The 26,271-nt window shown below is 55.6% G+C and overlaps 4 protein-coding genes across 7 annotated transcripts; 2 read left to right on the top strand and 2 right to left on the bottom strand.

The window, feature by feature from the left end:
• Positions 1–695: 695 nt before the first annotated feature.
• LOC104039441 (ectoderm-neural cortex protein 1-like) lies at positions 696–4,086 on the bottom strand. The gene has a single exon (XM_009501824.2). The coding sequence runs from the start codon at positions 4,084–4,086 to the stop codon at positions 2,317–2,319; it is 1,770 nt and encodes a 589-aa protein (XP_009500119.2). The 3' UTR covers positions 696–2,316.
• PEX11G (peroxisomal biogenesis factor 11 gamma) lies at positions 3,963–8,155 on the bottom strand. Of its 3 annotated transcripts, XM_064469745.1 has the most exons (6): positions 8,073–8,155; positions 7,807–7,995; positions 7,546–7,724; positions 7,315–7,365; positions 7,048–7,191; positions 3,963–4,101 (listed from the first exon to the last, which is right to left on the bottom strand). In XM_064469745.1, coding segments are annotated over exons 1-6 (630 nt in total). In that variant the 5' UTR covers positions 8,139–8,155; the 3' UTR covers positions 3,963–4,100. The 3 variants fall into 3 exon arrangements, with proteins under 3 accessions (XP_064325815.1, XP_064325814.1, XP_064325816.1); XM_064469744.1 differs by lacking the exon at positions 3,963–4,101 and having other exon boundaries at positions 6,075–7,191; XM_064469746.1 differs by lacking the exons at positions 3,963–4,101; positions 7,048–7,191; positions 7,315–7,365 and adding an exon at positions 7,372–7,493 and having other exon boundaries at positions 7,525–7,724.
• On the top strand, positions 8,139–13,782 carry SAXO5 (stabilizer of axonemal microtubules 5). Its single transcript, XM_064469747.1, has 8 exons — positions 8,139–8,812; positions 9,352–9,455; positions 9,641–9,735; positions 9,827–9,942; positions 10,289–10,407; positions 10,607–10,808; positions 11,767–11,855; positions 12,395–13,782. The coding sequence occupies exons 1-8, from the start codon at positions 8,263–8,265 to the stop codon at positions 12,581–12,583; spliced, it is 1,464 nt and encodes a 487-aa protein (XP_064325817.1). The 5' UTR covers positions 8,139–8,262; the 3' UTR covers positions 12,584–13,782.
• Positions 13,783–14,125: 343 nt separating this feature from the next.
• Positions 14,126–25,121, top strand: ARRDC2 (arrestin domain containing 2). 2 transcript variants are annotated; one of them, XM_064469743.1, is made up of 8 exons: positions 14,126–14,634; positions 21,291–21,357; positions 21,503–21,650; positions 21,992–22,094; positions 22,391–22,647; positions 22,999–23,158; positions 23,448–23,599; positions 23,690–25,121. In XM_064469743.1, the coding sequence occupies exons 1-8, from the start codon at positions 14,370–14,372 to the stop codon at positions 23,741–23,743; spliced, it is 1,206 nt and encodes a 401-aa protein (XP_064325813.1). In that variant the 5' UTR covers positions 14,126–14,369; the 3' UTR covers positions 23,744–25,121. The 2 variants fall into 2 exon arrangements, with proteins under 2 accessions (XP_064325813.1, XP_064325812.1); XM_064469742.1 differs by lacking the exon at positions 14,126–14,634 and adding an exon at positions 18,966–19,748.
• Positions 25,122–26,271: the final 1,150 nt, after the last annotated feature.

The following is a 26,271-nucleotide window of genomic DNA, read 5'->3' as shown; positions in this document are numbered from 1 at the left end:
AGGGTGATGGAAAAAAGGCCCAGCCCGTGGGCTGAAAATGGCAGAGGTATCAGAAAACAGGATGGAAATGAAGTCAGTTTATCTGCTTCAGCCACCAGCAGCAGGGCAGCTTTCTTCCTTCCAGTCTTGCCAGTTCTTGCCTTTAATAGCAGCTAGGAAGGGTTGTGACATTGATTTATTTAAGTCTGAAACTGAATAATGGATCACACCCAAACCATGCTTCTGTGGTGAGACGGCCGTACCTTCGGTGCCTGTTTCCTCTGACTGTGCCGATTCCTGTCTCACACCTCCCACCCTTATCAGAGCTTTTCGGTCCCAACCGCTGCCCCCACCATCACCCGCAGCAGGGCCCGGAGCACGCCGCACTCGGGAGAGAAGTGGCAGTGCTTTCCTCCATTCTTTATGGCAGCGAGGAAACCCAGCTGCTCAGAGGATGACCAGGTAAGGGTAGAGAATACCTTAATCTTTGGAGTTTTAAACAGATTTTTGTGTCCTTCAAAGCTGGAAGGCAGTACAGGGCGTGAGCTTTCCTAAGTCCTGTGTTACAAAGCTATAGGAAGAGCTGAGCCCTCTCCGGCCGATGAAGGTTTGGACCTTCAAGCAGGAAATGCTCTTTGCTATTTTGCTAAACATCATCTCCAGTGTGGGCTGGGAAAACCCGCAGCTTAAACATACAGAACAGGCAACGGACGTGATGGATTTTATTCAGATTTATTGAGGCAGCTCCAGGCTGAGTAATAAACACACACAACTGCTGTATAAAACAAACAAACAAAAAAAGGTACAGAACCAGCCCGTGGGCAAAGTGCTGTCGCATGTTAAGACATTTCAGGCAACCGCCTCTGGTGCTGCCCGCTTTCCAAGTCACAGCAGGCGGCAGCGCAGACCAGAGCCTGCTGCCCGTTACTGAAGAGCTTCCTTTGCCCCTTTTAGTAAATATCACTTAAACCAAAATATTAAATGAAAGAAGTAAAAAAAAAAACCCCTCTGGTTCCTGCTCTGAGATCACACAAGTAGGAGAAAACTTGGAAACCTTTTGCCATCTCAAGGGACAGCCCAAGCTGCCAGCCCGAGGAGGTCCCCCGTGCTTGTCCCCTCCCTGCTCCGAAGGCCGGGGATTTACAGAAGCAGTTCAAAGCTAGAAGCTGTGTTGCCGTGAGCCCTAATGAGATGCTCATGAGATCCACGCTAGGCCTGGCATCCAGGACAAGTCACAGACTTGCTAGGTAGGACGACGCGCTCCTCCTGCCCAGGTCTTGTCTGGAACCTTGGTGAATTGAGACACTGGCAAAATCAGGTGCGACGCCTGTAGTGCAGAAGGAAGTATTGCGAGACCAGCGTGCAGCAAACCCGAGAGCGCTCCCCAGGCCTCGAGACCTCGAGCGCTGCTGCTGTCGTGGAGTGACGGCTGCTTCCTTCCCTTCCTTCTACATCCAGGAACTTTCCATAGGTATCGCAGGATATTTTATTACAAGTGCATTTGGGAAATACAGCTCTTGCAAGGGGAAAAGAAAGAAAAAGAAAAACCTGCAGGGGTCTGTGATTCACTGGCATCTCTTCTGCCAAGAGCCTTTAGAAAGGTTTAATTCCAGTGGAAATTTTTAAAAAGTTAATCACTGTGTAGCAGGAAAGAAACGGCACGAAAAGGACACCAGAGAATAATTAGAAGCGGAGAAACCCTGTGTTTATATGTAGACAGGGCTTGTCTTACAAATGCAGTTACCAACCATTCTGGGACTAAATCCCAGCTATAATCTTGTTCTGGCACCAGCTCACAGCCCTCACGTCCCACAAGACATTTGGGTGCCACTAGCAGATTAACCGTGGCACCAGGAGGAGGCGGCTGTGCTAAAAGCAGCAGCCAGTCCCCCATGGCACCGCGCGGTCTATCCCAGCTCCTGCAGACAGGCTCCCTGTTAACATAATCATCGCCTCGACGAGCTTTCTGTACCGGGGACGACACCCAATCCTCCTCGCAGAGAGCATTCCCCAAAATCTTTGCATAGGCCAAGACTCAGTGGAAGGACTAGGATGCCAGGTTAAGTGTCTTGTTATTTATACCAATCTTCTCCCCGCAGCATTTCAGCACCTAAAGAGACGTTCTCTCTCCTGCAGGGTTTTAGATCCCAAACTACCAGCCTGGAAGCATGTTTCTGGAGCGATGCTCACACAAGACTGTTCTCTAGGACAACTCCAATCCAGCTCCACGTGCATCTGCCCGTCAGGGTTTAACCCTTGTGCAGCGCAAAGTTTTATAGAGGAGCTTGGGGTTGATCCGCAACTATTTACTTTCCTGGTTCTTTGCCACACCGTGACTCAGGCAGACAGGTACTTCCAAGTGCTGACGAAGGCGGTGGGGATGAGGGAATAAGGCACTGTCGTAACGCTCCTCCAGGTGTCGGATGATGGGTCGTAACAGTCCAGCGTTTTGCAGCGCTGAGCCCCGCAGTAGCCCCCCACCACGTACAGTCTGTTACCCGACGTAACAGCACGGCAGCTGATGCGCTTAGCGGTGACGTCCCCAAATTTGGACCACTGGAAGGTGTCGCTGTGGAAGCGGTAAGCGGAGCTGGCGGAGAACTCCGTGTCCCCTCCGATGACAATGATGTGGTTGCCCACCACGGCGGCAGCCGTGTATCGCCAGGGCTGGGGGCAGCTGGTGGGCACCGTCCAGCGGTTCTGGCAGGGGTCGAAGCACTGCACCTTGGGCAGCTTCTCCTGGTTGGCGCTGGTGCCACCAAAAACAAACAGCTTCATCTTGGCTCCCACCACGGCGGCGTTGCTCACGCCTTCTCGGAGAGGGGCCACCAAGGACCATTTGTCCAGCTGCGGGTCGTAGTGTTCGACTTGCTTAAGCGAGACGGAGGGAGAGGCCGGGAAGGCACCGCTCACTGCTGTGTGACCCCCCACCACGTACAGACAGTTGTCCAGCTCAGCGGAGCCGTGGCCAAACCGTGCCACCAGCATGGGAGCAGCTTTCGCCCACTCGTCGTGGAGCGTGTCGTAAACCCAGACGTCTTTGGAAGCGCCGTTCTCAGAGCCTTTGCCGCCGGTGATGTACACTTTGCACCCGATGGCGCAGGCACTGCACTCTTTACGAGGGCTGGGGATGTCGGCACGAGGAATGATCTCGCTGGTTTTATGATCCAGCATATAAATCTTGTCGCACATGAAGGTCTGGCCGCCGAGGAGCAGCAGGGCCTGGCTGACCTTGCGGGGTCGGGCACAGCACCCTGTCACAAGGCCGTCGTTTTGCAAGATCTTCATTTTGCACCGTACGGCGTCGGCCACGATCTCCTCCCCCAGCTTGTGGCTGGTCACCAGCTTCTCGCAGGCCACTTGCTTCCGCAGGTAGGACTCGGGCAGAAGGGCCAGGCGGACGGAGCGCAGCAGCTCTGGCAGAACTTCATGGCGTCGGGGCAAATCGTACCGGATCCACCCTATAACAGCTTCGTAGACCAGCGTCTCGTCCTCTACCTCCAGCTCTTCGCTCTCCACCAGCTCCAGCAGCTTGTCTTTGGGCAGGCGGAGGAAGTCTTCGGTCTTGCAGAGCGAGGTGAAGTTGGCCAACGCCATCCTCCAGGACAGCTCCAGCAGCCGCTCGCAGCAGTGGGCATCGGACAGCAGCAGCATGTTCAAACAATTCCCAGGGTAGAGATTCTTCTCTAGAAAGTCAGCCGAAGCATCCCGAATATCCTGAAACTGCAACATGTCCCCGGCCTCCAGCAAGGACTCTGCGTTCTCCTCGTTAATCAGCACCCGCGCCGAGTAGGCGTAGTCCAGCAGCAGCTCCAGCACCTCGGGGTGGAGGGAGTCGTGGAAGTTGACTTCGGCGTCTCTGCTCTCCTTCAGGCCCCCGCTGAACATAGCGTCGAAGTAGCGGCTGCAGGAGGCCAGGACGGCGCGGTGGCAGTGGAAGGCCTGGTTCCCCGCCCGCAGCACCACGTCGGTGAAGAGGTGCCGTTTGCGGAGCAGGTTGAGGTGGGTGAGGAGGCTGTCGGCGTGGCCCGGTTTGTGGAAAAGGTGGATGTTCATGGAGCCGGAGCTCGAGCGGGATTTCCGGTTCTCGTGGCTGCTGACGGACATGGTGGCGAGGCTGCTCTGCAAGAGGGAAAACCCCAAAACCGGAGGAATCAGCACGGGAAGCCCGGCAGCGTGGTCGCGGGGGGTGCAGGCGCGGAGGGCAGAGCAAAGCGGAGCACCGGGCGGTCCCGGGCCAAGCGGCGGTGCAAGGGCACGGCCCCGCGCGGTACCGGTGCGCGTGGGGTGGGGTGGGTGCCGGTGCGCCCCCGCCGCTCCCCGCCCGCCGTCCCGCACCTCGCCGGGGCTCGCTCCGCGATCGCCGCACCCGCCGCTGGCTCTGCCGCCGCTCCCCGCCGCCGCGTGGCCGCCCCGCCGCTGGCCCCGCCCCCCTTCCCCGCCCCGCCCCGCCTAACAGCCAATCAGCGAGCGCAACGCTTTCCCCTCGTTCTTTGTGAATGGGAGCCGGGGCCGGGCGGGGGCATGTGCCGCCCCTTAACCCCTTCCCGCCCGGCGGCGGCGGCCTGTCCGCGCCCTCCCCACCCGCGTCCTGCGCCCCGCAACGCGGATCCGCCCGCGGCCGGGCGCGGCGAGGCTCGGGCGGCGGCTGGCAGCCGCAAAGGGGGCGGTTCTGCCCCTCGCGGGGCGTTTTGTTCGCGGAGCCACCCGGCCATGAAGGGGGCCATAAAAGCAGGAGTCAGGGTTCTGAGCTGGAATCGGCAGCTCGCCTGCTAACGGCCTGATCGCGGCTTGCTGACAAAGGCAGGTCACGGCCGGCACAAACCATCCCTGCTCAGCAAATGTTTTCCTGCACGGGGCCAAGCAGGAGCTGAGTTGGGTCAGTGGCCCCAGCAGAAAAGAGGAAAAAGGAAAAAAAAAAAGAAAGGAAGAAAAAAAAAAAAAAGGCAGGTTTTGGGAGGGTCGTGTCTGCCTGAGCAAGGTCTTGTGCTAACAAAGAGGCTGCAGCCACCACCAGAGGTGCTTTAAATGTTACGTGTCACTGGGGAGCAAAAAACCACTCTACAGAAAATACGCATTTCAGAAGTTCTGAATTACCAGATTCTTTTGCTTTATCTTCGAACGTTTCACTTCACCCTGTGCTTCACCGGCCGCAACTGAAAATCACTCGATGAGGAAGCGGATGAAGCAAACTCACTTAGACCAGTTGATGGTGTCCTTTCTCTGTGTTAAAAGTGTGGCGTAGAATTTTACTGATTTGGCATCAGAAATGCGCATATTTCAGGTTTGGTTTTTTTTTAAATCACTATAGCTACACCTTGTCCCACGCTAAGCAGGAGAGCATGTTCTGAAGGAACAGCTTAACAAGGTTATGAATAAAGAGATAGAATCTGATTTTTTATTAAAAAAACCCGCTAAACTGCAGCAGGAGCCACGGCAGCTGGTGACAGGACCGGGCAGTAGCTACAGCCATCCATAAGCAGCAGGACCCGGCTGCTCTGCCTGGAAGTGCTGTGTCTAGAGGGAAAAACAAAAACAAAAAACCCCAAGAGTCTCTTCGGGATAATGCCTGCCCGCACCCCGAACTGTACCAAAACCTGCAAATCTGACGGCACTTTTGGTGCGCAGTCAGGAAAGCGTCCTCTGGGGCAGACCCAGCACTTCACGGGGTGAAAGTCCAGAGAAACGGGAAGGACAGGGCAAAGGATAAAGAGTATCAAGACCTCGCTCTGCTCTTTGGACACAGGCAGGAGATAGTTTCCCAGGTTTGTGCCAAAAACAACCACCAAAGCAAAAAAAAAAAAAAAAAAAAAAGAAGTCAAAGCCCCTGGAAACGCGGTCTGTGCCGTGCCGCGTTGCAGAGAGCAGAAGCACTGCGCGCAGACTAAGCAGAACTGTTTTCAAAAGCTGTGTCTCAATGACAGTTAGTCAGGTGCTCCGAATTATGCCAGGAGAAGGAAGGCCTGTAACAGATGGGGAGCTGCAGCCAACACAGCACAAACGTTTTCTGTCGCCTAGGCACTGTTGGGAGCTTTCTAGAACCAGATGAACAACATTTCCCCGGTTATCAGAAGGAATGATCACTCAAGGCCGCCTTTGAAGCATTTGTCCCATTTATTATTGGCACCACCTAGAAATATAACTGTAAAACTCATCTTGGCATTGGTTTGACTGGTCCTTTGAAAGGCGATTAATAATTTGCTGTCCTCTTTTTTTTTAAAAAAACCAAAAAGTCCTTTGGCTGCTGCCAGAGCCTGGTGGAAGAGCTCCACCCGGTGGCACTTCGTAAAGGCACAGCTGGAGGCTCAGCGCTGCTGCTGGGTTAACCGGGAAGCCTCAACTTCCAATATTTCTCCTTAAATAAGTAATACAGACGAGAAGAAAGCTTTGCGAGGCACTGCTTACAGTCGCTATTTCTTTCTAAAGAAACACAACCGTCACAAACAAAATAACCACTTGCCCTGGTTTGAGCTTGTGGCATCTGCTCTGGGCTCAGACACCGAAACATCTAACGGAGAAGCTTCCGCGATACCAGGCACCAAGGCGAGATGAGGCACCAAGCGCGGAACCCGGAGCGTGAACTCGCAGGATCCGTCCCTTAAAAGTTGTGTGTGACAGAAGCGTGGCTGTTTCTCCACCTAACGCTGACTTTGTCCTCTTTTAAGTGACAGCAAAGACTGGAGGGTTTTATTTATCTTTTGGGACAGACAAAGGAAGAATAGAAGTGACTTTTTCCCCCTCTATTCTATCAATAGTAGGAGATTTCTTGATTTTCAGAGGATTCACCTGAAAGATTTCTCTGATGAACAGAGATAAAAATGGTTAACCGCTAACAATCCTCTCTGTAATAGACACCTTGACTACAGTCCCAATTACAGGATGTGTGGAATTACAATCATCAACAGCCAGGAAAGTTAAAATACAGCCTGCCTCATTAAAGGCATTTTTGCCATGTAAAAATCAGGCTCCTGAAGCTTAATTATGGTTTATACAGCTTCAGAACTTCCTCCTTTAGATGCTTGGTAGATACCAATCAGGGAAGATATGGTCCCCAGGAGACCTACTAACCATGGAGGAAACCGTCCAGCCCAAAGAAACCCCGGAGGCAGCCAGTGGATTGCGTTGGAGAGATCTGCCATGTCTGTGACGATGCTCAAAACTTCAGCCTTCACTTGGGCTTTCATTTTCTTTTGACTCAGAGGCAAAGATGTACTGTTGGAAGCAAAAGTAACATCAGTGATGGCCCATAACATAACAAAAATTAGCAATAGTTCACAGGTGAGAGCAGATACATTTGGGTTAAGTTAGCTGTATAGCCAAGGAGGGAAATCATACCCCCTGTGCTGCTGCAGCTTTCTTCTTAACTGGAACAAGATTCTCAGAGATCTGAAAACAAGACAAAGGTTATTTCTGCTGTAGCATCAAAGGGGAGGGTTTTTTTCCTTTAGACTCCGTGAGGAAGAGCACCCTTCTGCAGCAGAGTCCTTCATTTTAGCCTGATTACAGGGATCACGGTTCACTCCCTGTCCTTCCCTCCGCAGCCAGCAGCACCCCAGCCCGCCTTACCGCAGGATGCCCAGGAGCAGGGAGAAGGCCCAGAGCGCCATGCTCAGCGTCCACCACCTCTGAGAGCCGAGACGGACAATGCCAGCGTCAGCCGCCCACGCGACGTGCTCGCAGGGGTAGTAGAGCTGGTTGGCCAGGTTGCAGAGCACCGACAGCCCCCGCACCAGGCCGTCCTCATCCTGCGGGGAGCACAGGGGACACCCCTTGGCACCTGCGGCAGGGCCGGGCAGGCTGCCGGTGCACCCCGCGCCCCTCGCTCACCTTGGGGCCCAGCCCGTAGCTACAGCTGTAGCTGAGCATGGCGAAGTCGTCGAAGAGGCGGAGGGCGGTGCGGCAGGCGTTCAGCTGGCCCGACACGGCCAGGAGGCTCCCGGCCAGCCCGGCCAGTGGGGCCTGCGGCCCGGCCAGCGCCCCTCCCGCCAGCTGACAGCCATAGCAGAGCGCACGGACCTGTGGAGGCACAGCCCGGTGAGGACCCGGCCTGCAACGGAGGAACAAGGCCGCCCCGGGCCGCCCCCGCCACTCACCACCCGGTCGCGACCGCGGTAGGTTTCCAACACGGAGACCAGGCCGCTGAGCGCCTCCGCCGCCATGGCAACGCTTCCGGGGTGTGGCGTCACGCCGCGGGGCACGCCGGGAAGGTGGCGGAGCCGTCGCCATAGCGACGCGGCACAGTGACTACCGGAGTCAGGCCCACCGCCTCCCGCTGCCCCGGCGATGGCTGCTGCCCCGGTCCCCGCCGCGCCGGTCCCCCTCATCCCGGCCCCCCTCACGGGCCTTTCCTTCCTGCGGGCCTCCCATGTCCGGCTGGGGACTGAGGGCCGGGCGCCGGGGAGCGCCCGTCGGCCATTTTCTCACAGCCAGTTCCCCCCGTTCTGGGGGATTTACAGGTCGGCTCCGGCCCCGCCGCCCCGCAGCGGGCGGGTGCTGAGCCTGGCTGGGGCTGACGGTGGGGAAACCTGCTCGGAAACTCGCCTGGCGTTTCCAGAGAGGCCCCTGCAGCCAGCGGCCCCCGTTGTTCCGCCGGAGTCCCGCTTCCGCATGCACGCAGACCCCCGCATCCGCGTCCTCACCTCGGTGACAAGGGAGAGCTTCCCCTGTCCCCACACCCCCATGCAGAGACCCCCCGTGCCCACGGCCGAGAAATGGAAGGATAGTGTTCCTTGTGGAGACAAAGAGAAAATAAGGCTCCCTCCATCAGTCTACACCTTCTCATACCCAGCACATGAGATCCGGCCCGCTGCCAGGCCGTGGCCCTCGCGCAGGGGTGAGCGGTTTTAGAGACCCGTCTGTCCCCAGCAGACCTTCCCCACAGTCCTCAGTACCATGCAGGCTTCCTGGGCACCTGGGGGTTCAGTGGCTTGGCTCAGAGTCATGCTGCGAGCAATTAAAGCTGTTAGATCTCGGATATTTTGCTTTCTCTTTTTATAGCCAAGTAAATCTCATGCTCGTAAAACAGGATAATAGCACTAACTAGAGCCACTTGCCAGCCAGGCTTTTGCTGCGCAGCCTTTCCAGCTGTCTTCTACACTTGCCGTATCCTCCGATGCTGCAGTTTTCACACCAGAGCTGCGTCGCTTCTGATGCACCACAGCCATGTTCTGCGGCGCTGCGGCTCGCTTTGCTGCAATCTGGTGTCAATTACCTTGCCGTTTCGTTATATGAAATAGATTCAGTAGTACTAAAAGGCTAAAAGAGCAGCTGCCTCGAGATTGTAGCTTCAATATCATTAATATTTCCTTACAAGGGTAAATAGAGCATTTCTAGAAATAACACTCTTCATTTCCCCCTCTGGCTGTTTGGCAGGATGTGTTCCCACTATTAAAGGGGATGGACAGTCCTATTACAACACTTCTTATCAAGCACAGTTTAAGGGTGAATGGACCCCACCTGTGAAGCCAAGTGAAAAGGTAACAGCATGATTTGGGGGAGGACCGAGACACAGTTAAAGGACAGCATGTTCCCATGTTGAATTCTGTCTGGAAGGGGGTGGGATCTGTGCAAGTGAAAACCAGATGGATGGAAAGACAGAGAGGGGAAACAAAGGGATTATGCTTTAAGTGGCTGTTCTGTAGCTCTCTTGGCTTCCCTTCAGCACATGTCTCCTATTAAATTTGGGGATCCCAGAAGCAGTGGATCTGTGAGTGAGCAGAAACGTGCCTACGTTGCCCCAGACAAGAGGACACACAGGTATCAGCAGGAGAACCTCATGGGCACCCCCAGGAACTGCTCTTTCTGATGAACATTGCTAGTTAAGCAGCTCATATCTGGTATCGTGCAGAGCCTACGACAAGGAACGTGCTGCCTCCCAGATCCACCACACGAACCTGCAGCTGGGAGATGGTTGCACCAGATTCTCCACGTCGACGTCAGAGCTCTTCCCAGTACACGATCTAGGTAGGGTACATCTGTGACAAGGGACAACACGTACAGACCACTGCTGGGGTTTATAACAAGCTGAACAGTAGGTTTTATCACTTGGCTTCAATTATATAATTATAGATCAAGATATAATACATTCATATAATATGTATATAATTTTATATTTTTGATTTTGGATAGTTTTTATGTATTCGGCATCAGTGTCGTCACTGTGAGGCTCAGTTTCATCCTCACTCTGCTTCCCTGGCAGGTTAAATAGCTGTATTCATTCCTGTACATTATTGCATGAGGAGAAGCTGCTGTAGCTAGAAATTGTTCAGAGATCGGAGTGGTCTGAAATCCTCACTCTCACTTTTGCCAGAGCCTGTAATTACTGCCCGTCCAAACAAATATGCTTCATCCATCCCCAGAGGCGATGAAGACCCTGAGAGAAACCAAGCGTTGGCAAGAACTACTACTACACAGCTCTTCCACCCAGAGGTCTGTCCCCAGCTTTGCTGTGCGGGTGTTTGCTTGGTGGAGGCCTTCTCTTCTTTTATGTACACTACGCTGGCACCTAAAGCCGATGCTGTCGTCCCTTCTCCCCTCCCCACTCTGGGCTGTGCAGGGTGTAGAGTGCAACAGAGCACCTTTCCCAGCTACAGCCTGTTTCTGTTAAAGCAGCTCTTGTGTTCTCCAGACTGACAGGTGGAACCTCGCACCGAAGCCTGACCTGCAACTGCAGAAGCATCGAAGCAACGTCTGCTTGGGAGATGAGCATTCAGGCTCCTGTTTCTTCAGTACAACGCAGCAGTCAGACTATCAGCCGCCCTGCCAGGGCCAGAGGGTGACGGCAGACAGCAAGAGCCACCGCGAGAGCCACATCCCCTTCAACTACCACAGTAAGGCCATGTTGCTCAGACTGCCACCGCGACCAGATGAAGCCTGCTGAGGTTCTCCTAGCTCTGTGCAAGGGACAGCGATGCCTGGTGCTCTAGAAAAGGAAGCAGCCCAGACATCTTGGGTGGGAGATGGCAGGAAGGCACTGGTGCAGCATCATGTCTGTAGTAAAATGAGATTGTTACCCCAAAGCCAGGCAGGACAGCCGTGCTCAGCCCCATGCCTGCTGCTGCTGGTTCTCACAGCAGCTGCTAATCTCAGGCACTTTCACCTCCCCAAATGACATCTCACTTATCAGCCAGCTTGATGCCTGCGCCAGCCATAGACATTCACTGCCATTGTACAGCAATGTTTAGCATATTCAGGTGACATAGCTGATTTCTGGGACATGAACCAGTGCCTTGATCTTTCTCCCTGGATACATTTGTTTTTAGAAGTTGCTTTGCATTTGTATTTGGCAGGAAGGAGAGCATTTCGATCAAAAGCTGTGCTTATGCAACCTCAGGAAGGGATGTGGTTAGAGCTGGTCATGGAAGGCATTAACAAAATCCTCCTCTGACGTTGCCTCCTGTTTCTGATGGCCAGTACCCTGCAGCCAAGAGAGAGCTCCCTTCATGCCATGTATCTGTTTCCAAACCATTTGTTTTACTAAATGTGGACCAGATCACAGTTGAGTTGATCTTCTTGGCCCCAAACTCCTGGAGCAGCTCCATAGCTAGCATATGGAGTGATATTCCTGTAACTTCTATGTGAATTTCTTCATTTACCTCCTCACCCTCAGGATTGTTTTCTGTCTGGGCAAAGGTTTTCAGCAAAGTGCTGACAGCAAAGCCTGTCTTTCCCCTTGGTAATGGAAATGTACACAGATTTGGGACTGTAAGTCAAACTGTAAAGCTTTTCTGATATTGCCTCCTCATTTACTGCCTTGAATTCACTTTTTATTTCAATTCCATCTGTCAGCAGATGAAAGTTCTGTCACAACCACGCAGGCCATGCTGGTCCCACACAGACAGCAGAAACAACGACTATCCAAAGACATGCTACAGCAGGTACAGCTTTAATAAGCTTGGATTTACCACAGGGCAGTTTGGGGAAGCAGGATTATACCAGGCGAAGCTGTAGCCTCCCCAGTAACATCGTCAGATGTTGTGTGTGCTCTCGACCCCCTTGAGATGGGACAGCCATGCATCAAATCCTGTCTGCCTCCAGTCCCAAGTGAATGCTCTGCGGGGAGCAGAGTCGTAGCTGAGAAAAATCTTTGAAGGGAGAAGGATAGGCAACCAAGTCCCTAAGCCAAGGAACGTTGGAGGGAGGGGGAAGGTGATCCTGGTACCCCACAGAGGATCAGAGAAGGAAAATTGGCATGGCTAGAGGTGTCCAGTCAGGGTAAACGTCTTTTTGCACCACCAGAAGAGTAGGCTGTGTGTCTGCCAGAGTGAGAGGATGCAGGCAGGCACAGACTGCAGCTGCCCAGGAGGGTGACCCTTCAGGTAGCAACACAGGGCCCAGGTGGAGGGGCTGCCAGGTTCCACATTACCACCTGCCTCTTCCCCATCCCCATCTGCTGGAAGCTTTTCTCTCTCCTCAGATCAAATGCTCACACCTGGTGCTACCCTGGAGGGCACAGGACCTCTTCAGGACTGAGCAGAAAGATGAGTTCACGCCCAAGTCCAGAGACCCAGCAGAAATCCAAAAGGTAAACTCCCAAGAGAGCTGCGTCCCCCTGGGCACCCTGAAAAGATACTGTCCCCAGAGGAAGGTGCTCTTTGCACCATGATGTTCTCCCTTCTTCGGTGACCGCCCAGAACCTGCTGCGCTGCGGACTGCCTACACATCGTGTAACCTGTTAGCCGTTGTGGTGCCCTGCTCTTGGCCTGGCTGGGTGCTATTACAGGGAACATTTATTTCCCAAGTTGAATGAGGACACGAGAAGGTGTTGTGACAGCAAGAATAAACACTGGGAGATTAGCTGAAAGATGTGGGTGACATGTCTCCCTGGATTGCAAGACCCACTGAGTGCCTCTAGGCAGGTGCTGGGGCAGGACGAAGCAGGTGGGGTAGGGGGAAGCTCAGAGAGGGGCAAGAGATCAGAAGCAAAGTGAGAGGCACTGTCAGGACTGTGTGTGGGCTGGAACATTGCCTTATTTTGTGTTTGGATTTTGGTGTCAAGGCCTGAAACCAAAGGTCAGTGAACAGTAGGGCAGAGAGGTAGCCCTCCCCAGCTTATGATGAGTGGGCTGTTTTCCTAGAGGTGAGCCGTGTATTTTTGTTGAGCTGATAACTCATGGGGGTTTCCTGAATGCTGAGCTTGCACTATCTCTGTTTGGAATATAGGTATTTTAAAGAGGGATCAGTGTGGGCCGGCCAGCCCACACCCTTGGGAGGCCGAGTGAGCTGGGTCAGCTGCCGCCTTCTCACAGCTGCTGCTTCACAAGCTCTTCTCAGCCTTTTGACGCAGATGGGCTCGATTCACCTGTGTTGTGAGCCAGCACCAGACCATTTGAGCCCGGGTTACTGCACCATTTCCAAGTGCTGCAGTTCGCATGTGAGCAGTGGCTGGGCACATGAGCCTCCGTGCATTCCTCTTGGGATTTGACTCTGTGTCTCCTGGGAAAGGGACAGTCTTTGCTCCACACCTACTTCAAAGAAGCCACGTACTCAAGTCTTGCAAATGCACACAGGCACCTCACATCAGTATCTGTCATGGTTTTAGCTGGGATAGAGTATCTTATGCCGGTACGTTGCAAACACCTTGGTTCAAACACCTAGATTGCATCATTTGGTGTAGAAACAGGGACTTGCATCTGCTACCAGTCTCCCCCGTTACTTTTATGTGACCCAGAGGTGACATTGCCACCTGTGCTACCGCAAAAACAGCCACAGTTCTCTGGGGAGAAATGGGGAACATCACCCTTTTGGTGGAACCAGCTGGCTGGGGACCTGTTGCTGGGAAGACCCTGTGGTTATGTATTCACTTTCTTTATCATGTGGATCTTGATGCAACTTCAGACACAGAAAGTAAAACTAGCTTTTGGGATAAGGGCCTTTGCTTTCTAAATTCCCCTCCCACACCTTCCAGCAACACCCCAGGAATGCCTGAAGCAGGAGGGCCAAGCAGCCTTTCTTTAATTCCCCCAGCTACATGAAATCTGCCAGCACGGTTGGTGGTGCGTGACACCCCACCCTGCCAACAGAGCCACCGGCATGTACCAGTTGCACGTCGGCAGCATCTGTGACTCAGAGATAAGATGAAGCCACGTTATTTCTCGATCGGTTTAAAAACACGTCACTTGTCTCCACGGCCCCATCCTTGGCACGGCATCGGCCTTACGCCCGTGAGGTCAATGCTAAAGCGTCGCTGCAAAACAGGCTCAGTCCAACCTTGGGGAAGATTGGGCCTGCATGGTTGGGCCAGTTAAGGGCAAGGATAAATTAGGGGTTCTCAGCGCAGCCTTTGCTTTTTCGTCCCTTTCCTGGAGGGCTGCACAGCTGCCTGTCCCACTCGCCTCAGCCCAGGCAGGGCTCAGCCTCCTGGAGCTGCTGGATAAGCAGGGCCAGCAGCGATGCAGTCCCTGGGCTGCGTGCGGAGCTTGGTGCTGGAGCTAGAGGACGGGCAAGTGTGGGGCGCCTACGGCAGCGGGGAGCTGATGCACGGCCGGGTGCAGCTGGAGCTCCGTGGCAAGCTGCGGCTACGGGCGCTGGAGGTGTACGCTCGCGGGCTCGCCACCGCGCACTGGCTGGAGAGCCGCACCGTGGGGCTTAACACCGTCTACCATGACTACACAGCCTACCAGACCTTCCTGTACCGTCGCTGCCAGCTCATCCCCGGTAAGGCTGGGGCATGGGGGTGGTTCTGTGCTCCAGGGTGTTGGGTTGGGACCCCCTCGGGCTGCAGGCATCCCCTCTGGGAGGACCTCTGCCCCAGGTGGGTGCTTGCCAACCCGAGCAGGGTTGTCCCTCTTGGACAGCCTCTTCTCGCCTTTGCCAGGGATTTCTCTGCTGCTGGGTTTCTAGGAGGCTGCCTGCAAACTCAGGGCTGGTGAGCACGAAAGGATTGTGGCTTTTGTTCTGTTTGCAGAGGGAAGTGCAAATAGAAGAGTCTGTTCGCAAGTGTGGAAAGAGCACTTAGTAGCTCGGTAAATATTTGTTTTCAGTTTCCTGATGCTGGGACTACATGCCCAGCTGGCACCTTACTTAGATCTACTGCAAGAGGACAAGCCACTTAACTTCTTTGTGTGGTTGGGATGAAATGATCCAGAGCTGAGGGGTATGGGACATCTCAGCTGTCCTTCTGCTTGTTAACTCTGCCTTTTCTTATGAAAGCGCGTGGCTTTTATCCTCCCCCCCCAGCCCCCGACAGTGTCACAGCCACAGATCTGAGGCTTTTTCTCCCATTTCCCTGCTTCTGATGGCCTTGTTATTGCCTGTGACACAGTCCTATGTGCCGCCCAGCCCTGGAGATGGCTGTAGGCCTTCACTCATGCCGAGAGCATTTAATTCTGTCAGTGGCCAAGTGCAACCCAGAAAGTCGTGCCAGCCCTAGCTGGCAAATGGAGAGGTTGCAGGAGGGGACTGGAGTGATGGAACGAGGACACGAGCTGCCTTCCTGGAGGAGTTCTTGTCTCTGGACTGCACTGGAGGGTCATAATCCCTATTTCTGGATGACCGTACCTTGCCATCTGCTCCAAACCCCTGCATTACTCTGGAGTTTCTGTCTTTTGGCAGTGCCTCTTCCGTGCTGTGCCTAAGGATGGCCCCTTTGCAGCTGCGACTGTGCTAAGGGTCCCAATTACAATTAAGGACAAGGGAGAAGCCCTTGCCCTGAACCCCAGCAGAGAAGGTCCTCAGCACTTGGTCACTACAGTGTTTGGATGGTGGCCGCATTAGCTGTAAGGTTACGGTGTGAGCTTTATTCCCCATTATCCCTGCAGTGAACGTCTGTAGGGAAGCCGCAAGCTGCTGTGAGCATGTTTGGATTTCGCTGCTGGGATTGTGTGTGATAGAAGCCCCTGGAGCCATCTGGAGAAGGGCACTGGGCCAGGGGGCTGGAGGAACTGCACGAGCTGCTCGGCCTCGCCAGCGCTTTGCACTCCTGTAGCTTGGAACTGATGGTTTCTCGACCTTGCCTACTGCACGGGGAGAGCTGAACTGGGCTCCCTGGGGAGCAGAGAGCCCTGCCAGAACTTGGGGGCTGGGATTTTATTGTCTCTGTCCATACACGGATTCCTTTCCTGCTTCGTGAGAGGGACACGGGTGCGTGATCACAGGAGTGTTTTAAGGGAGCAAAGGCCGTGGGCTGCGGAGAAGTGTTGTTCTGCAGCCAAAATCGCTTCCTTCGGGTCCTGTTGGGTCCTGCTTTGTCCTGCTGTCCCCAACGGCAGCGTGAGGACCTTCCTGATGTCAGCTAGCAAGAGGCTGCTGAAAATGTGCCATCATCCAAAGGTCCCTGGGACTGCTCCCTTCTTGTTGCTTCTCGATGAGATCAACTGTGTCTGCGTGGTGTTTAAAAAATGCAGGTTTTGTCATGGTAACAAGGCAGTGCAGAGGAGGGAAACTAGGCAGAGATAAAAACCCTCCCTTCTGCTCTTCCCTGAGCTGTGAGTTTTATCTGCAGTTTCCTGGCAGGGTGGTGAGCGCTGGCACCGGGCTGCTGCGCTGTGAGACAAGAAAAAGGGTGAAAGAAGGATGTTCAGACTGCGTGGCAGAGCCATTAAATGTATATTGTGTATCATCTTAGGAAAGGAGCAGGAAGAGAGGAAAACATGGGGGTTTAATGGGCAAAGGCAAGGCAAGGAAGGCTCTGAACTCTGCATGAAGTGATGTGAGAGCCCTAGGAAACATAAATGCTTTTTGTGCAGTCACCTTTTCTGTCCGAGGATCCCACAGCACTTCCCAGAGGTGTTGGTCCTGCCCCGGTGAGAGGCAAACATCTGGAAGCCATTTTATTTTCATGGAGACATCCAAGAGAGTTATGGCACGTGGGCTAAGAGTACGTCAGGGCTTCTGTTCCATTGTGGGGTGGCCCTCAATCGGCACCTTAACCCTCATATATACACAACGCTCACAAATCCAGCAGGGACAGAGCTTATTCCTCAAGCCAGGAGCGTGCACTTGTGCAAGGCTCTACATTGCCCCGTCTCACCCCCATATTGGGTCAGGGTAGAGCTGCTGACTTGCCTTTTTACCAGCTGCATCATCCTTGCTCTGGCTTTCCAGGGACCGTTGTGTGGCTCCAGGGTCAGTGGGGAGAAGCCACCAGGTCCCAGCAGCGGGTCAGGGAAGGAGAAGCCCCTTCTGAGCTGGGCTGGGTGTCAGCTCCTCTTGGGACCAGCTTAAGCCTGGCCAGACTCTAGGTGGGGCTGAAGAGTTGGAGATCTTTGCTGCACTGAGCCTGGCCTGGGTTTTAGTTGGGTTTGAGCACCCAGGAGCATTCCTGAATGGAAAGCCCTTGGCTGTGGGCCCAAAGCCCCTGCACCTGGAGATCCTGGGAGAGTGGAGAGACCCTTTCCCGATGCTGGGGTCCCGAGGAGGCCAGAGAGAGGCTTCCCACCCCACGCAGAGGCAACGAGGGGTAGCTGTGGACATCTCGTGCAGCTGACGCAGGAGGGAGGTTTGCAGAGTTTCTCATCCCGTGGGCGAAGGCTGAGTCACGGGCTGAGGGGTGTGTGCTGACAGGCAGGAGGAGGAAGATGCCAAGTGCAGGATGGAGCTGCCTCAGCCCGGCCAAGGCTCCAGCCCCTCTCAAGGGCCCACCACCTCTAATGTCACCATGCATCACGGTGGGAACACCAGGCACCTTCCCAGAGCTGGCATCACCTGTTAACTCATGCTGTGACATGCCTTCCTGCCTTCTTTCCCTCTCCCATTGCTGTCAGGCTCCCTTCACACCGTTTGCTATGACTCATTTTGCTTGTGGCAGCAAATGGTTGTGCACATAAAATAATACGTGGTCCCTTTCCCTTGGGGACGGACACAGACAATTCTAGTTAGCCTTTGGAGACGGCTAAAGCTTTGCAAAGCTTCAGCCCAGCTCATTTTCGGTGGCTGAGATCAACCCAATTCAGCACAGCAGGTCCTGCCCAGCATGGCTGGGAGCGACTTGAAAAATCCTTAAAACTTTGGCGGCCAAATGCTGAGTAACATTCTTAATGCCTGTTTTGTCTTATCCCCAGCCTGTGCCCGGGGTGGAGAGCTCTGGTGCTCTGCAAATGTCACAGTCATGACTAAAGTGGAAGTTTCTAAAGCTGCATTAACCCTTCTGGGGGCGCGTAGACCCCTTTCTCCTCCCTTCTACAACATCTTGGGGCGCTGCTAATGGTGATGTCCGCTCTGAGAATCACCAGTTCCCACTTTTCATGCTTTTACCGGCTGAGCACCGGCGGCGGCAGCAGATGCTGCCGACAGACCAAGACCCCACGCCGTGCCTGCCCACGCAGGTGTAATTTGTCGCTGGGTTTTGGAGCGGCACCGCACAAACTCCAGTACGAGCTGGTAGGAAACCAGCGCTCGCCTGGTTAAAAAGCACAGGGAAGATGTATTGCTCACTCTGTAATTGCACAAGCTGAACGGGAGCCAGTTCTTGATTTCTTAGAAATAAGTGATGTCCCAGACCAGTTTTCCCTTCGTCGCCAGTTGGCCCGGCCGCGCCACGCAAGGAGCCCAGAACCAGTTGCAGCCTGTTCCGACCCCTGGGAACGGCTCTTGGGAAAGGAAAGATGTAGATCCGTATGCAGCGCAGCCCTCGGCTCTCGCCTGCGGGACCTGGAACAAAGGGGCCACTGCTCCGAGTGAGAAATCCCCCCGTTGCAGCCGCTGGCTGTGACCCTGGGAATGGGGATTTCGGTGCAGAGTCAAGGCCACGGATGGGATGGGAGTGATGGGACTGATGGGACTGTGGGATGGGAGCTAGAGCGGGGTTTTGAGGGACACTGAGCAACACCACAGCAGACAAGGGGTTTCTCTGAGTGAGAAATCCCCCCATAGCAGCCACTGGCTGTGATCCTGGGAACAGGGATTTTGGTGCCGAGTCAAGGCCACAGATGGGAAGGGACTGCGGGATGGTAGTGATGGGACCATGGCATGGGAGTGATGGGACCACGGGATGGGAGCTGGAGGGGGTTTGGGGGGGACACTGAGCAACACCACAGCAGGCAAGGGGTTTCTCTGAGAAATCCCCCCATCGCAGCCACTGGCTGCAAGCCTGGGAACAGGGATTTTGGCTGGAGCTTAGTCAAGGCCGCGGATCGGATGGGAGCTGGAGGGGGGTTTTGGGGGACACTGAGCAACACCACAACAGCCGAGGGGTTATCAATGGCAGGCCCGGCAGCGCTCACCCCCTTGAGCCCTCCCGGCCACGTTCCGGTGGGCTGCCGCGGTCCAGACACCCATCGGGATGTCTCGGGGGAAGCTGGGGAGCCACGCTGGGACGGGACACGCACCCCCACGGGATGACCCCCTCCCACGCCCCCCACGGGAGGCCCACGCAGCCGGGAGGAGGCTTGGGGGGGCCCCGCACATGCTCCCTGCCTTGTTTTGCAGGGCCCGGTGGGGCCGCCCCGTCCCGTCCCGTCCCGCCCCCCCCCGGGGCCGCCCCCGGGCGCGGCGGGCACTTAAAGCGGGGCGGGCGGCGGCGGGGCCGGGCTGCGCCACCGGCCGCGCTCTCGCCATGATCTTCGATCGCCTCAAACGCTTCTTCATCGCGTTGGATGGTACGGAAGGGGATGCCCCGACCGCCTTTAGCCCCGGGCAGGCGGTGTCGGGCCGGGTGGTGCTGGAGCTGGCGGCGGCGGCGCGGCTCGGAGCCCTGAGGCTGCGGGCGATGGGCGCTGCCCGCGTTCACTGGACTGAATCCCGCAGCGCCGGCTCCAGCACCGCCTACACGCAGAGCTACAGCGACCAGGTGGAGTTTCTGAGCCACCGCGACACGCTGCTGGCACCCCCAGGTACGGCACCCCCCACCCACCCACCCACTCGGGGTGGCATCCACGGGTGCGGCACCCCCGGGGTGCTGCGATGTGCCGGTCGGCTCCGAGAGTGGGGGTGCACCGGCGACCCCAGGGGCTGAAATAGTGGGTGCGTGGGGCAGCCTGGGCCACCCCAGGCAGCTGAAATCTGAATGCCTCGGACACCCCGGCTGCTGGGTGCATGACACCCCCAGACTGCTGAAATCTGGGTGTACGGAGCAGTCTGGGACACCCCGGCTGCTTGGTGCCCCAGACACCCCAACCAGGTGAAATAATGGGTGCCTAGGATACCCCAGCTGCTGGGTGCATGACACCCCCAGACTGCTGAAATCTGGGTGTACGGAGCAGTCTGGGACACCCCGGCTGCTTGGTGCCCCAGACACCCCAACCAGGTGAAATCTGGGTGCCTAGGATACCCCGGCTGCTGGGTGCGTGACACCCCAGACTGCTGAAATCTGGGTGTACGGAGCAGTCTGGGACACCCCGGCTGCTTGGTGCCCCAGACACCCCAACCAGGTGAAATCTGGGTGCCTAGGATACCCCAGCTGCTGGGTGCGTGACACCCCAGACTGCTGAAATCTGGGTGTACGGAGCAGTCTGGGACACCCCAGCTGCTTGGTGCCCCAGACACCCCAACCAGGTGAAATCTGGGTGCCTAGGATACCCCAGCTGCTGGGTGCGTGACACCCCCAGACTGCTGAAATCTGGATGCATGGGGTAGTCTGGGACACCCTGGCTGCTCAGTGCCCCAGACACCCCAACCAGGTGAAATCTGGGTGCCTGTGGCACTCTGGGTGCTCCAGACACCCCAACTGGCTGAAATCTGGGTGCATGGCAAAGCCTTATGGGCTGGGTGCTCTGGGGACTGGGTGCATAGGTCCCCTGCGGATACCTCAAATGCTGAGTGCACCCCGGGGGCCTGGGGTGCACAGCCAGACCCTGCTGCTCTGTAGGGCACCCTGGTTAGGGACTGGCCCCACACAAGACGCCCCCTTTGCTGTGGGTGCTCCCTGGCAGGGAAGCAGCGTTGGAAAACTGTGGAGGTGCAGGAGCTTGCTTTGAGCAGGGGGCTTGGACCCCAGAGGTTCCTTCCAACGCCAGCCACTCTGTGCAATGCAGGCAGGATGGGGGTGCAAACCCTGGGAGCTGTGGGGGGCTTGGCTGCCCCTGGGAGTGGGCTGGCCACCCTCCCAGAGGGTATCCCTGGGCTCTCGCTCCCAAGCCACAGTGCTGCGTGAAGCAGAGCCCACCCAGGGAAGCTGCCCAGCTCTGTGAGGAGGTGCCCCTGGGTTGTGCGTGCCTGGAGACACGTGGAAAGCAGCCAGTGCCCAGCACCAACGGGACATGCCCAGCTCTTGTGTCACAGCTGTGTGACTGCTGCTGCAGTTTAACCCTGGCAGAAATATCCCTGTGCCGTCGTGCTTCTCTTTTGCTGTGTGCTGTATGTCTCTGCCACTGATTTGCCCAGGGAGGAAGTTCTGCAGGAGGGAGATAATCGTCTTAAATCTGTTTTGCCCACAGACAATGGTGAAGTCACTGTCCTGCAGGCAGGAAGGCATGAGTTCCCCTTCACCTTCCAGCTCCCTGAGTAAGTTGATGTTTTTTGTTGCCTTAATACAAAGGGGGAGAGGAGCCGCTGGGTCTGTGACACAGGTCCTGGGGGGCCACAGAGCACCTCAAAAATGAGATTCTCTCCGCAAAGCCCTTCTAAATTGCTCGTTGCTTATTAACAGGACCCTCGCTACCTCCTTTGAGGGAAAGCACGGCAGCGTGCGCTACTGGGTGAAAGCCAAACTGCACAGACCCTGGTCGACAGTGAAGAAGGTGAAGAAGGAGTTCACTGTGATTGAACCCATCGACATCAACACGCCTGCGCTGCTGGTGAGCTCCCCCTGCTTCGCCGTGGGGCAGCGGCATCCAAAACTTCCCCGGGAAGCCCACGGGGAAGGTGTCTGGCTCCCCTCCGGCATTACAGTGCAGGCCTGATTTCCAGAGGGAATATTTGACCCCCCAGTAACTTGTGCCCTCCAGCATTACCTGGACTGGGCAGAGGTCATCTGCATCTCTTAGTTTTTGGAAACTTTAACACATTGCGACAGCATCTTGCATCAGACTCCTAAGAAGCTGCTGATGTTCCCCAGCAGGTTCTCAGCACCAGGGAGGTGCTTGCTTTGAGTTTCATACTTTCTAACTAAATAGCTTAAATATTTCCCTTTTTTCAGGCTCCCCAGGCAGGTGCTAAGGAGAAACTTGCTCGTGCCTGGTACTGCAATCGTGGCCAGGTTTCTGTGACTGCCAAGATTGACCGAAAAGGCTACACTCCAGGTGAGATGATATGCTGGTGCCCTTGAACCTCTGCAGGCCCTGGGGTAGACCCCAGTGGGAGGGGATTTGGGGTCACTGTGAGCTGGGCTCTTGACTTCTGGCACGAAATCAGTCAGAGAGCTTTAGGGCGTGCACCTGATGTGGGCAGCCTCCTCGGGACAGGCTCCTGCTAGATTCAGCCTTGTGCCTGCAGTGCCGGACAGCATGAGCGACCCTCGGCGATCCTGTGCAGGAATTGCTTGAGGCAGGACCGGGCTTCATCTCCCCTCCTCCAACGTGTGCGTCTGTTTTGGTAGGTGAGGTCATCCCTATCTTTGCCGAGATCGACAACTGCACAAGCCGCGCGGTGGTGCCCAAGGCAGCCATCATCCAGACTCAGACCTTCATCGCTCGGGGCACCAAGAAGCAGAAGAAATCGGTGGTGACCAGCATCGTCGGTGACCCCATTGCAGCGGGGAAGCGGGAAGTGTGGCACGGGCGGGCGCTGAAGATCCCGCCGGTGGGTCCGTCCATCCTCCAGTGCCGCGTCATCCAGGTGGAATACTCCCTGAAGGTGAGGGACCTCACGGGGAGCCCTGCAGGTGGCTCAGCTCGGTGTTGAGCATTCTTCCCCTCTCACCGGAGCTGTGCTCATTGTACCTGCCTCGGGCTGGTGCAGAGATCTTGGGGCTGGTGATTTGTATGAGGTCTTGGGTTACCCCTGTGCAGCTGTGGCTGCTCTCCCCATTGCCCCGTTGCCACTTGTGCACAGCACAGGGTCTCACGCAGGAGCATTTGCATCTCCCTTTGCATCCCACTGCAAGAATTCCCCCTCGGCCAGCTTGAGCCAGTGCTCTGGGGAGATACGTGCCCCTCCAGACTGGGAAAGCACCAACAGCCTCCCTGCTGTCTCCTGTCTCTGAAGGTTTGTGTGGATATCCCTGGGACCTCCAAGCTGCTCCTTGAACTGCCGCTTGTCATCGGAACCATCCCGCTGCATCCGTTCGGGAGCCGCACGTCCAGCGTCAGCAGCCAGTACAGCGTCAACCTGGACTGGCTGAGCACCATCCCGGAGCAGCCAGAGGGTGAGCGTCTCCCTCCCTCTCCCGGGATCTGTCTGGGTGCTGCAAACCCCCTGGTCAACTCGCTGTGAATAGCGAGGGTCGGAGCAAGTTCTCAACCTTGTCTCTTGCTCCAGGACCAGCTTTTGCTTTTTTACTTAATTTTTTTGGTGGTGATGCCTCATCTTCTGGGTTCCTTCCCCAGGGGACTGGGAGGGTTTGGGCAATAATGGACTTTTGAGTCCTTTTACCTGCATGTCTTCCACTAATGGAGAGTGTTTCCTATTCCCTGATGGTTCTCTTCTTTCTTCAGCTCCCCCTGAATACTCAGCAGTTGTGTCCAGCCCGGAGGCCGAGCAGAGCCTGGCTCCGCCATGCCGCAGCGAGCTCGGCAGCATCCTGGAAGGTCCTTTCTTCGCCTACATCCAGGAGTTTCGCTTCCGACCACCTCCGCTGTATTCGGAGGTAACAAATCCCCCTGGGCTCAGAGCGCTGGTGGAAATGGCTGGGATGTGCCTGGTGCTGAGGTTTTTGACTCTAAACTTGGCTTTTCAGATTGATCCAAACCCCCCTTCAGACAACATCCGTCCACGCTGCATGACCTGCTGAGAGAAACGCATCGGATGCGGTTGACAGCATAGCAATCCCTTGGGATGAAAGCTTGCACCCTCACAGCACTTTGGTCTGGAAATGGAGACGTGGCGGCCGTGAGACCAGAGCTCCGGCAGCGCCGAGCCCCCGGCTCTGCTCGCTGCCCTCAACTACTCTTGCCGTGACTGTCCCACGGACCGACACCAAGCATGGTGTTGCGGACTCGTGCATGGTAGGAGAACACGTGAGACTCCGTGGTGTGGAGCGGCTCCGTGTGTGGTTGGGCAGGACATGGGGGGTTAATAACTGCCCCAGGATTTGGGGGTTCAAAGGGGCAATATTTGCTCTCCCCTTGCCTGCAGTGGCCATGCTCTGGCAATTCCTGTCATGGAAAACAGGAGCTTGGAGGTGTTTCTCAGGATTACTAGAGAATATTTTAATCTTGGTCAGGTTTGAGTCCCGTGGTAATGCAGGTGCAGCCCTTCTCCTGCAGTAGCTCACCAGGGTTGCAGTTCCCTAAGACAGTGACAGGCCTTTTTCTGGCCAGATGAAGCAAAGACTTTGTCCGCTGCTGATAATCTTCGCCACAAGGCTGGTGATGCCTGCAGGGGGAATGGTTTGAGCTAGTTTACCGAAACTCTAAAGGCTTCCATGGGCTGTTACCAGGGCAGAGGACTTGTAGGACAAATTTATGATCTGCAGCGGCATTTTGGTGCCATTTTACTAAGAAAACAGGAAAGCTGGTTCCTGTGTCAGCACCAAACCTGCACAATGTGCTGATGCCTCCCCCGTGATAGGGCTGAAAACCAACCCCCAAATTGCGGTACCACCATGGGGGTGTTGGAGCTGTGGCTCTGACATCTCCCTGGTGGCCAAGGAAAGGAGGAGGACGCCTGGTCCGAGGCTGGTGGCAGCCACAAATGCTGATAGGAGATGTGGAGTTGAAATAAGTCCTTCAGGGCCAGGAGTCCTGCTCAGGACAGGCTTAATCCTCCGCCTGTAGAGGGGTTGGTGGCCCCGGTGCGGTGAGGACACAGCGGCAACGGGTGCTCACTGGTGTGGGAGCCGGTGAGCCGGGTGTTGTAGCAAGGACCGCTTGAGCGTGCGTGTCAGGGGCTGACCCCACTCGCTCCGGCATGACCTGAGCAGAGTTTGGGTGCTGAGGACTCTTGCATTCCCTCACTGAGACAATCCTGCCCACGGTGCTGCTCGCTTCCCCGCGCACAACCAAAGCCAAGCGTGCCTTAGCCTCCGTGCTGCGGCCGCGCACTGGGGATTGCTCAGATGACTTTTGTATTTGTGAACACTTTTATAACAACCACTCTTGTGTCTGATTACTCTTTTTGTACGACGTCTTGTTGGAGAATTTTTGTTTGAAATAAATTCTTTAAACCCAGATGTTGCCTGGGTATTTTTTCTATTGCTCTCTTCCTGCTGGATCCACTCACCATCTCTGTCCGTGCTTCCCATAGTCCGGAGCCGCGCAGCTCCCGTGGCTGTCAGGATGTCAGAGCAGGAGTGCTCCATCCCCTCGCTTCATCGCTCTGCGGGTGCCCAGCTCCACCCTGCGCCCAGTCCCACTCCACACTGGGATTAACTGGGTTGCCCGACCAGCGCTGCTCCCCAGCAGGATTGGTTCCCCCGTGCTCGGAGCCCCCCTGCCCAGATATCAGGCTCCCATGGTGAGCTCTGAGCGATGCTCTGTGTGCCTCCAGCTCCTCACTTCCATGAAGGTTGTCCCTTTTCCCGTCACGGACTACCAGGACTGCAACTGATCCTGTTGTATTTTTCCATGCTTGCTTCCTATTTGTGTCTGGCCTCCCAGAGGACAGGCACACTGTCCTCCATCCTGAGGCTCCAGAGGGGACCTGACAGGTCCAACTGGCACAGAGGAGCTGGGACACTGGTGCCTCAGCCGTTCTCGAGGAGGGTTGGGATTAGGCTGCTGCGTAGGAAGAGCAGAGGGGCTCTTCCACTTGCCTCCTTGGGTTGAGATTTGGTTTTTAACAGCATTTTTATGTTCCACATCTCTGCTGAGCACAGAAAATCTTGGCACGTGCAAAGCAGGGCTTGAGTTGGGTTTAGTTCTGTCTTCCACAGACTGTGCTGTTTAAAAATATGCCACTGGAATGTGATTTCCAACCCCCCCTTTCTTTCATTTTTTTGTTGTTGTTTGCTGAGCCGCTCAGCACCGCGGCTGCGTCGGAGCACTCCAGCAGAGCCCTCGGCCACAGCCCAGCGAGATAACTCAGCCCTGTGTTTATCTGCTACAGCCTGGCACACATGCAACCTTTATTAAAATCTGACTTTTATTTGGCATCCCTGGCTGCACTAAGCAATCTGCCTTGGAAGAGGATTAACCGGCCTTGCAGTGAATTTGTTTGCATCCTCATCTGGGGCGATGCACGCCCAGATCTGCCGCTCACGGTAGCAGTGGCTGGTGCTGCGTGGCCTTGCAGCCCAGCCGTGCTGGGGCATTTTGGTGACATCAAAGGGCACAAACCGCAGTGCTGTAACCCCCCTGGTTATAGATGCCTCCGAAGGAA

This window comes from Phalacrocorax carbo, chromosome 19, assembly GCF_963921805.1.
Source record: "Phalacrocorax carbo chromosome 19, bPhaCar2.1, whole genome shotgun sequence".
NCBI classification, from domain to species: domain Eukaryota; kingdom Metazoa; phylum Chordata; class Aves; order Suliformes; family Phalacrocoracidae; genus Phalacrocorax; species Phalacrocorax carbo.
Note: the sequence above shows the minus strand (reverse complement) of the source record. Positions and strands in the feature narration are given on the sequence as shown.

Bases quoted from the DNA above. Each gene is read 5' to 3' on its own strand.
- LOC104039441 (XM_009501824.2), bottom strand. From the start codon at position 4,086: ATGTCCGTCAGCAGCCACGAGAACCGGAAATCCCGCTCGAGCTCCGGC.
- PEX11G (XM_064469744.1), bottom strand. From the start codon at position 8,138: ATGGCGGCGGAGGCGCTCAGCGGCCTGGTCTCCGTGTTGGAAACCTAC. The intron at 7,366-7,545 runs GTAAGGCGGGCT...TCTTGTTTTCAG, and splicing joins CTGCTCCTGGGCATCCTGCG to ATCTCTGAGAATCTTGTTCC. The intron at 7,192-7,314 runs GTATGATTTCCC...TGCTTCCAACAG, and splicing joins AAGCTGCAGCAGCACAGGGG to TACATCTTTGCCTCTGAGTC.
- SAXO5 (XM_064469747.1), top strand. From the start codon at position 8,263: ATGGCTGCTGCCCCGGTCCCCGCCGCGCCGGTCCCCCTCATCCCGGCC. The intron at 9,736-9,826 runs GTATCAGCAGGA...GGTATCGTGCAG, and splicing joins CCAGACAAGAGGACACACAG to AGCCTACGACAAGGAACGTG. The intron at 11,856-12,394 runs GTACAGCTTTAA...CTCTCTCCTCAG, and splicing joins CCAAAGACATGCTACAGCAG to ATCAAATGCTCACACCTGGT.
- ARRDC2 (XM_064469742.1), top strand. From the start codon at position 19,199: ATGTCTCGGGGGAAGCTGGGGAGCCACGCTGGGACGGGACACGCACCC. The intron at 19,749-21,290 runs GTACGGCACCCC...TTTTGCCCACAG, and splicing joins CACGCTGCTGGCACCCCCAG to ACAATGGTGAAGTCACTGTC. The intron at 21,651-21,991 runs GTGAGCTCCCCC...CCCTTTTTTCAG, and splicing joins TCAACACGCCTGCGCTGCTG to GCTCCCCAGGCAGGTGCTAA.